The following is a 10306-nucleotide window of genomic DNA, read 5'->3' as shown; positions in this document are numbered from 1 at the left end:
AAAAGTTCTTGAATAAGAACCCAATTCTCCTATGTAATCTTCAGAGCACAGTACTGTGATGTTGCTGTACACTTCAGGGTAAAAGACTGAGCCAGCCATTCAAGCTAATGGGGACATTGGGGCCCGGGCCTGTGAGATGCTGAAGCACTCCTGCAAAGGGCATTCGCCACACATCTCCTATGTGAAATCCATGGGATTTAAAGATACCCAGGACCTCAACAGTAATCCGCTACCTGGTGTCCAGCCCTTGATGACCAGCATTTCCAAAATTCTGGGTGCAGGGCTCGATCATGCAAAGTGTTGAGCACTTCCTAACAGTTGCTGAGAGCCCAGTCAGACTGGCAACACCCCTACTGAGGTACTCAGAGAGTTTAAGAAGATCAGTCCCTTAGCCATCAGGTTAATAGGATAGCTGTATGGGTAGCTGGGACTAGTCAGTAACTGTGGTTTATAGCCATGTTGATCAACCTTTTTGATACCCGGGACCAGCTTGCTGCCTTTCTAAACAGAGATTGGCGCTGGTCCACGGACCCGTCCTTGAGAAACACTAGTTTATGTATATCCAGCACTCCAGCTTATGTCTGTTCCAGGCTATAAAAGAACAGACTCCTACAGCAGGAGAGAATTTTAAAAATAAAAATATTCAAAATAAATGTTTTTTAAAAATCATATTAAGCAAGCTGCTTCTTCACCCCCATTGCTCCATCGCTGGTCTGCTCTGTTCCTCCTACTCAGCTCCCTGTCTAACTCTGCTTTGCTCCCTGTACCCACCACCTTCATTCTGCTCTGGGAGCACTATGGGTCTTTCGGTTGAGTAAAGTCTCAGAGAGGCTAAGGGCAGCAGCAGCTTCTTTGGGGCTTCACTTTCCCAGTAAACATGTGCCGACACTCCACCCGCATTCCTGTGGGCTCCAGCCCAAGTTCCAGCTTGAAATTGTGCAGAAGCAAATAGGGCACCAAGCACGTTTGCTGGAACCTACACACACATCTCTGTATACAGCTGGAACTGACACACACACAATACATCCATGTATGTCGCTGGAACCTACACACACACATACACACAATACATCTGTCTATGCAGCTGGAACACACACCCACCTCCATGTATGTAGCTGGCGCGCACACACACACACACACACACACACACACACACACACACACACAATACATCTATGTATGCAGCTGGAACCTACACACCCAGCACCTGGAAAAGAGATACAGCAGGAATGTGCGAGCAGTATGTAGTTGGAATGTACACACACACCATTTCATTCTGCAGATAGAGTGTACAACACTCCAACCTTCACAAACTGTCCTCTGTTGCCACATGCACACACTACAGGTGTGCACAGCTGGAAAGCACACACACAGCCCAGACGTATCCGTAGTTGGATTTGTAAAAAGCAACAGAGAGTCCTGTGGCACCTTTAAGACTCACAGATCCAGACTAACACGGCTACCCCTCTGATACTTGACACCGTAGTTGGATTGTACAACATGAAAACCTGCAGCTGAAAAGTGTGTGGGCATACACACAACCTGTGCCCACAGCTAAGAGCTACCCACACCGAGTCTGTTTCCAAGCAGGAGTGTACACACACACACACCCCGCTTGTGTCCCGAGCTGGAATGTGTATACACGCACACTTCGTGTCTGGCAGCCGGCAGGTACACGCATAGCACTCGTGCGTGCACATGCATCTCCCAGCTCTCCAGCGTCCTGTCTTCCGAGGGGCGGCGATCCAGGAATGGAGAAGGCGGGGAGAGGGAAGGAGAGCGCCCCGTGAGCCGGACGGACACAGCGGGCACCCAATGCGCACAGACACTGCTCCCGAAGGGAGGGGAGTGGGCAGAGGCTGGGCCCAATGAGGCAGCGCCCGGAGCGGGACTTCCTTCGGGGATTCCACTGCAGCGAGCAGCCGAGGAGCGGAGGTGACACGTAAGTTAAGGGCTGGAAGGTGGCCAGGGCAGGCAGGGAAGTTTCCTTTGTTTCCCGTTCAGGTGGTTGCAGAGTAAGGCGAGCAGGAGGGGAGGGAGCTGGTTAACAGAGACCCCCCCCCGGTAAAGCAGGCAGGAGGGGAGGGAGCTGATGCACAGAGACCCCCCGTCTTAGAGCGGGCAGGAGGGGCGGGAGCTGATGCACAGAGAGCCCCCCCCCTTAGAGCAGGCAGGAGGGGAGGGAGCTGATGCACAGAGACCCCCCCCCCTTAGAGCAGGCAGGAGGGGAGGGAGCTGATGCACAGAGACCCCCCCCTTAGAGCGGGCAGGAGGGGCGGGAGCTGATGCACAGAGACACACACCCCCCAGAGCGGGCAGGAGGGGAGGGAGTTGATGCACAGAGACACCCCCCTTTAGAGCTAGCAGGAGAGGAGGGAGCTGACAGAGAAACACGCTCGCCCTCTGACCATCTCCCAAAGCAACCCCAGCAGGGGAGCTGCTATACAGAGTCCCCCTAACCCAGCACCCACAGACACACTGGTACCCTGGGCAGGAGCACTGCAGCGCACATACCGCCCCAGCCCTCTAGACCCGCAGATAGGATGGCAGGGACCAGGGGAGCTGCTGTGTAAAGACACCCCCACTCCATCCTCCAGCACGCGCCCAGTCACCCCAGCAGATGAGCTGCTGCCCCCACCTCTCCCCGCCCTGGAGTAAGGCAGGAGGGGGGCAGGAAGCTGCTCTCTAGAGCAGAGACATCCACCCCCCGGCGACCACCGAGCCCCCTTTCCGCGGCAGAGAGCCCCCGGGCTGCAGCATGCTCGGGACGGGCGGGCTGCGGAGAGCTCCCGGGTTTCAGGGCAGTAGCAGTGGGAGGGGGCTGAACTAAGCGCTCAGGGTCCCCTCCTCCCGGCTCTGTCCCTTGGTGCCCAATGCTGCCTCCTCCTCCTCCTCCAGCTGCTGCTAAACCGCCTGGGGTGGGGGGGCTCCGGGACCCGAGGAGGGACTATGGGCAACGGGATGTGCTCCCGAAAACAGAAGCGGATTTTCCAGACCTTTTTGCTCCTGACCGTCGCGTTCGGCTTCCTCTACGGGGCCGTGCTGTACTACGAGTTACAGAGCCAGCTGAGGAAAGCCGAGGCGGTGGCGCTCAAGTACCAGCAGCACCAAGAGTCGCTCTCAGCCCAGCTACAAGGTAATGCGGCTTGCAGTGACCTCTGCAGGGGACTCACACCGACCCTGCCCTGTCCCAGTGGCTCCTGAATGCTCTCTCCCCCCGCCCATGCAGAGCCTGGGGCTGCAGCTCCCTAATGCTCACCAAGTTTACTGCCCTCCCCAGACACCAGGTTTTGCTAACTACATGCCAGAGTGTTTCCCCTTGTCTCCCTATAACCAAGTGTCCCTGAAATCTTGGCCCCGTTGAAGTCAATTGGAGTTTCTCCACTGACTCTGAGGGGGCCAGAATTTCCCCTCTCTCTCAATCCCCAGGATCCCAAGGCACTTTACAATCTCCTGATTGAAAAGGAACACTCCCAGCGTCCTCCTGTTCTTATTCATCCAGCAACACAAAGACACTTCTTACACAGTTACTTTTGCCAGTTGCTTTAAGTTGTCTTGCCTGTTTTATTCTGAGTCTGCTGCCGTGAGATTCAGCTGTGAGATTATGTGGCTGGTGTGCATTACACCTGTCATGCAGCTACACCAGGAGAGGAATATTTTAATAATAATAGGTATATTTTTGTAGAACATCCTTACAGGGTTGTTTTTTTTTAATAAAGATTTGTTAATAACCTTGTGGGGCTCTGAATTTCTTGGCTCAAAGCACCACATTTTTAAAAGTGCCCATTCATCCTGTGCATCAGTTTTAGGATGCCCCCGACTGAACTACTTTGTACCTGATGCTGAGAACTTGCAGCTCCCATTTACTTCAGCACTTCTGAAAATTAGGTGCAAGGTGTCAAATTTATGCATGAAACGTCAGTTCAACAGGAGGTATGGGTCCTCAGTACCACTGAGCCTCCAGCCCTACTGGTTTCAAGTCAGGCACACACAAATCTGTGGCTGTTTCTGAAAACTTTGGCCTTACTGTTTGTTTCCTTCCAAAAACTTTTCCAAGTGGCTAGAAAATGAATATTGATCATGTTATGATAATTAAACATCCAATCACATACATCAATATGTAGGATGAATACTATAGATGTTAATGCAGCCTTTATACAGCAGCAGGATTGGGCTCTCAGTCTATTAATCTCGAGAGAATGAATTATTGAACATGTTTAGCTTGGTCTAAAACAGGGGTGGGCAAACATCGGGGTTGCAAAACTGTATGGAGGGCTGGATAGGGAAGGCTAGGCCTCCCCAAACAGCCTGGCCACCGCCCCATATCTGAGCCCCTCCCACCTCCGACCCTCTGAGTGCCCCTCTCAGAACCTCTGACACTCCGCCCCACTCCTTGTCCCCTGACCGCCCCCTCCCAGGACACCCCACCCCTAACCACCCCTGGGGCCCCACCCCCTATCCAACCCCCTTGCTCCCAGTCCCCTGACTGCCCTGACCCCTATCCACACCCCCACCCCTTGACAGGCCCCCCGGAACCCCATGCCTATCCCTCCCGTTCCCCACCCCCTGACAGGCTCTCCAGGACTCCCACACCTATCCACCCCCCACCCCTGGTTTTCTGTCCCCTGACCGCTCCCCCCCCCCCAAACCTCCGCCCCATCCAATCACCCCCTGCTCCCTGTCCCTCCAATCACCCCCTGCTCCCTGTCCCCTGTCTGCCCCCTGGGACCACCTGCCCCTTATCCAATCCCCAGGCCCTGGCCCCCTTACCATGCCGTTCTGGCAGCCACGCCACCTGGCTAGAGCCAGACACATTGCCGCACTGCCCTATAGGAGTGCGCAGCCCTGCCACCCAGAGCGCTGCCCAGAGCACTGCCCGTGTGGCGGCGTAGCTGCTGGGGAGGGGGGACACTGGGAGAGGGGCTGGGGGCTCGCCTCCCCGACCAGGAACTCAGGGGTCGGGCAGGACCGTCCCGCGGGCCGGATGTGGCCCGCGGGCCATAGTTTGCCCACCTTTGATCTAAAACCATCACTACTTAGTTTTATTACCTCAAATTGAAATACTATAATGCCATGGGAATTTTTTGACAGAATCTTCACTCTAGTAGCCAAGGATGTATAAACATTTGGCTGGGAGATGGGTGTGTGGCAGATGGCTAAAGGGTTCCTTTAGCTCAGGGGTCGGCAACCTTTCAGAAGTGGTGTGCCGAGTCTTCATTTATTCACTCTAATTTAAGGTTTCGCATGCCAGTAATACATTTTAACGTTTTTAGAAGGGCTCTTTCTATAAGTCTATAATATATAAATAGACTATTGTTGTATGTGACGTAAATAAGGTTTTTAAAATGTTTAAGAAGCTTCATTTAAAATTAAATTAAAATGCAGAGCATCCCGGACCGGTGGCCAGGACCCAGGCAGTGTGAGTTCCATTGAAAATCAGCTCGCGTGCCGCCTTCAGCACGCGTGCCATACGTTGCCTACCCCTGCTTTAGCTAGTTTGCGTTTTTGCCAACACTACTTGAAGAGGAAAGAGAGAAACAGGAACAACTGTTGCCTACTGAAATAAAAATTCAGTAAGTTTTCTGCTGCTCTCACTAAACTAAAGAAAAGCAGAACATACTATCCAAATAAAGGAGAAGGAATCTATAGATGGTAGTCATTGGGGCTGATTTATAAACATTCACTTTCTAAACATTATGTTGAGGACCATTTTCCTATCAAAATAAACAAATACATAAAAGCATAATAAGACAGAAGAACTCAATTAAAAGGTCATCATAATGGATCATGCAGTGTTTTATGTTACAGCCCTCTTACTTTTGATTACTTTTAATTTATTATTGAACAATTAAAATATGAAAGAAAAATCAAATATCAATTATTTTGATTTATAATGTGTTTTTTTAAAAGAAGCACTTATCCCGGACTCTGGGAGACATTGCCAACATATCTACTATGTAGATAAGATTTCCTACTGAAAGACGCCCTGTTTGGCAGTAATAAACCTTTTACTACAAAACACATATGAACACTTTGTAAGAAAAATGAAGAGACACCATCAGTTTAGAAAACACATGAATAGGATTTTTTTTGCTTACTATTTTTACAAGTAACACCTAAGACTAATAGAAATGAAAGAGATTGGAAAAAAAAAAAGTTTACTCCACCCACTGTCCCAGTCCCCCCATTTTCTCTATCATTTGCATTTTACAGTCCTTAGAGCCTGATTCTGTACTGCCTTGCATCTTCTTTAGTCATTTCTAGGGCCCTACCAAATTCACGGCCATGAAAAACGCATCACAGACCGTGAAATCTGGTCTCCCCCCCCCCCCCCCCATGAAATCTGGTCTTTTATATGCTTTTACCCTACACCATACCGATTTCATGGGGGAGACCAGTTTCTCAAATTGAGGGTCCTGACCCAAAAGGGGGTTTCAGGGGGTCACAAGGTTATTTTGGAGGGGATCATGGTATTGCCACCCTTACTTCTTTGCTGCCTTCAGAGCTGGGCAGCCAGGGAGCGGCGGCTATTGGCCGGGCACCTAGCTCTGAAGGCAGTGCCCCGCCAGCAGCAGCCAGAAGTAAGGGTGGCAATGCCATACCATGCCACCCTTACTTCTGTGCTGCTGCCTCCAGAGCTAGGCAGCTGGACAGTGTCAGCTGCTGCCTGAGGGCCCAGCTCTGCAAGCAGCAGTGCAGAAGTAAGAGTTGCAATACCATACCATACCATGCCATCCTTACGTCTGCGCTGCTCCTGCTGGAGGCGGCTCTGCCTTCAGAGCTGGGCTCCCGGCCAGCAGCTGCTGTTCTCCAGCTGCCTAGCTCTGAAGGCAGCACTGCAGCTAGCAGCACCACAAAAGTAAGGGTAGCAGTACCACAACTCCCCCTACAATAACCTTCTGACCCTGCCACAACTCATTTTTGGATCAGGACCCCTACAATTACAACACCATTTTTGTACAATAAATTTCAGATTTAAATAGCTGAAATAATGAAAAGCCTATCACCGTGAGATTGACCAAAATGGAATGTAAATTTGGTAGAGCCCTCGCCATTTCCATTTATGAAGAGTGTGTGTACAATGCTACCACTTCTGTAAATGTGTGGAGAATTCTGGTTTGGTGGTATTTTATGACCTCTTAGCACAAATATAAATGACTACACAAGCTGGATAATCCGGTTATTTGTTTATAGTCCATTTCCCCTGTTGTTAGTGTGGGTCTTTCACAAAACAACAGGGGAGAAGAGAATATTTTTTAAAGGAATATATGCTTTGAACAACACAAAACAAAAATATTGGCAGAGAAACTCAAGGGCAGTTTCCATATCTGACTGTACTTTGAACTTTTATTTTTAAGTGACTTAGATTTTAAATTGACAGTGTCCTTTTAAAAAGCTGGTGACTACAAATATTTACTTTTCTAGGTTTCCTTTCTTTGGAGCTCTTTGTAATGTAAAGAGCCCCAGATCATCTTGTGGAAGAGTGCTAATTACTTTAATGCTAAAAATAAATAAGAAACCATTGCCAATGGCAAAGAATTTTGATTTAGAATAAATAAACCTAAACACTTGGCTTTGTAGAAACACTTAGCTTTGAATTATTTCATTCACTATTTTTAACTTGGTTAGATAATTGAGAAGGTTATTCTTATCAGAACAGCAACAAAATCTATAATTAGTGAACCACACTATTCCCATGTTTCTTTTGGCATAATCAGTTGTTCTCTAAGGATATGGGTGCTGTTGTTGTGATAATTTTGGAAGTATAAGTATGCTGAAATACTCTAAACAGAAGCTAGTGAGGGGGTAAGAAGGGATTGCAAGCCCAAACTGGGTCCATTAGACAGGCATACATTGCATTTGATTCAGAAAAAAAGTTGGGTTGGGTTGGGTTGGGTTGGGTTGCGTGGAGGTGGTGTCAGTAGCAGGAGAGAGATAGATCAAGATAAGATTCAGTGGAAGGGTGATGGATTTGCTGGTGACTTTTAGTTATAAATATATGGGAGGATCCTCTTCTGGGGAAAAAATTCAAAGCAGAGCCCTATCTTCTTTTTTACCTACATGCCACTCCTTTACTTTCAATATTTATATAATTTTTCCAGCTTTCCTACTTAGGTGAGGAGATATGAGCCTTTCTTATTGCATTTGCCAGTTCCTGATGCCTGAATGAACTCTCAGTGAATAGATTCCAAGGTCCGAAGGGACCACTGGAGTCATCTAGTCTGACCTCCCGTATAGCACAGGCTGAAGAGTTTCTCCAAAATAATTCCTAGAAAAGATCTTTTTGAAAAACATCTAATTTTGGTTTAAAAACTGACAGAGATGGAGAAATTAAGCAGCATTTCGTGCCTTTGGCTGATAGGGTACTACAGGTCTGTCTCATCTTACGCGGGGGTTCCGTTCCGCGGTTAGCACGTAAAGCGAAAACCGCGTATAGCCAAAACCCCATTGAGTTCAATGGCGGGCAAAATCGCCCGCACTACAGGTATAGTATTAAAAGTGTTGTTTTTCTCTTTTTGTTTTTTGTTTTTTTGCCGATCGCGTAAAGTTGAAATCGCGCATGTTAAATGCGCGTAAGATGCGACAGACCTGTATTTTCAGAAGTTTGATCCCTGTTCCATCTTTTAGGTTTCTGACTTTCCTTATCTAAATTCAACCTGGGTTCAAGTGGATGAAACTTTTTTGAGGTGGAACTGCATTTGCTTATACCAGGGCTGAATTTAGCACCTAGTCTGGGGCTTGTGCCTTTTCTCTGCTTCAGGCCTTTAATTTAATTTATCAGAGGAGTTTCCACTCTTCCCCAAATGAGAGCAAGGGTTTGAGGGAGAGGGAGCCAGTAGGAATGGATGACTCCACAACTGCGAGTAGGACAGCTGTTTTGCAAGGGGTGGGGGAGGAGGGTTCTATGGCCTCTGCTCACATGGGATGAGTCTTTGTATTTGAAAATTAACCTTGGAAACTAGGGAATTGAGAACTGCAGAACAGAACATGTCCGAGTTTTATCTCCTGAGTTTTACCTCAAAATATATTCCTATTGGACTTTAGAGGAAGTAGTGTGGCTTTTGTGACCCACAATATAATTACTGGAAGCAAAACTTAGAGATGACAGGTGCTGACTTATAAAATTGTTCAGAGCACATTCAGAAACCTATTACATTAATATATCCCTGTTCAGTAACTCCTCACTAAACGTCGTCCTGGTTAACGTTGTTTCGTTTTTACGTTGCTGATCAATTAGAGAACATGCTTGTTTAAAGTTGCGCAATGCTCCCTTATAATGTTGTTTGGCAGCCGCCTGCTTTGTCCACTGCTTGCAGGAAGAGCAGCCCGTTGGAGCTAGCTGGTGGGGGCTTGGAACCAGGATGGGCCGGCAGCCCCCCTATCAGCTCCCCTAAGTTCCCTCAGCGGCAGCCGCCCAGCAGGCTATCAGTTGCTGGGCAGTTCAGGTGTCCCTCCCCCCCACTCCCATGTGCTGCTCCTGCCCTCTGCCTTGGAGCTGCTTCTGGAAGCCTCCTGCTTGCTGTGCAGGGGATGGGGAGGGAAGGGAGAGGGGTGCTGATGTCAGGGTGTCCCTCTCCCCCTGCTCCTACCCCCCCGCTCCTGTACTCCATCTCCACAGAGCAGGGTGGGACACTACATGGTTCAGGACAGAGGGAGCTTGCTGGCAGAAGCTGCTGTCTCAACTTGCTGATCTACTTAAAAAGGCAGTGTAATCAGAGTGAGGTCAGCGTACTTAAAGGGGCAATGTGCGTCTTTCTCTCTCACAGACACACGGTGTGTATCTCTGTCTCACACACACATGCACTGCCCAGCACTTTGGAAAGTGGAGGGAGTGGTGCGCTCCAGTGGGATAGCATGGGTTCGTCATCACGTTCAGTTTCCGCATGGCATGTTTGCAGCCACTGCCATGTGTCCATTGTGTCTCCTCCCTCCATTCGTGCTGCCTTGTAGAGTGTGAGGCTACATTAATAACAATGTGTTAACCCTTGAGGGCTCAGCCGAGTGCTAGTTCATCATTTAGTAGCAAGGCATTCCCTGAGAAATATCCCACCCTCTTCCACCCTCTGACTCCATCACCTCAACCAAGCTTCACAATCATCATTGCCATGTACAGTATTGAATTGTTTGTTTAAAACTTATAGTGTGTGTGTGTATGTTTATATATATATAGTCTTCTGTCTGGCAAAAAAATTTTCCTTGGAAACTAACCCCCCCCCCCATTTATAATAATTCTTATGGGGAAATTGGATTCTCTTAACGTCATTTTGCTTAAAGTAGCATTTTTCAAGAACATAACTACAATGTT

At 48.7% G+C, this 10306-nt stretch overlaps 1 protein-coding gene across 2 annotated transcripts in view; it reads left to right on the top strand.

Moving 5' to 3' along the window:
- The first annotated feature begins 1871 nt into the window (after nucleotides 1-1871).
- Nucleotides 1872-10306, top strand: part of GOLIM4 (golgi integral membrane protein 4) — a 64272-nt gene continuing 55837 nt past the window's right edge. The window contains exons 1-2 of one of the 2 annotated variants that reach the window (XM_054040273.1): nucleotides 1872-1942; nucleotides 2899-3136. In XM_054040273.1, coding sequence (XP_053896248.1) covers nucleotides 2950-3136 — 187 coding nt within the window. In that variant the 5' untranslated portion in view covers nucleotides 1872-1942; nucleotides 2899-2949. Of the gene's footprint in view, nucleotides 3137-10306 lie in introns of both variants that reach the window. The other variant, XM_054040272.1, reaches the window with a different exon arrangement.

This window comes from Malaclemys terrapin, chromosome 9 (genome assembly GCF_027887155.1).
Source record: "Malaclemys terrapin pileata isolate rMalTer1 chromosome 9, rMalTer1.hap1, whole genome shotgun sequence".
Classification (NCBI taxonomy): Eukaryota; Metazoa; Chordata; order Testudines; family Emydidae; genus Malaclemys; species Malaclemys terrapin.
The sequence above is the reverse complement of the archived record's forward strand: the minus strand, read 5'-3'. Positions and strand labels throughout refer to the sequence as shown.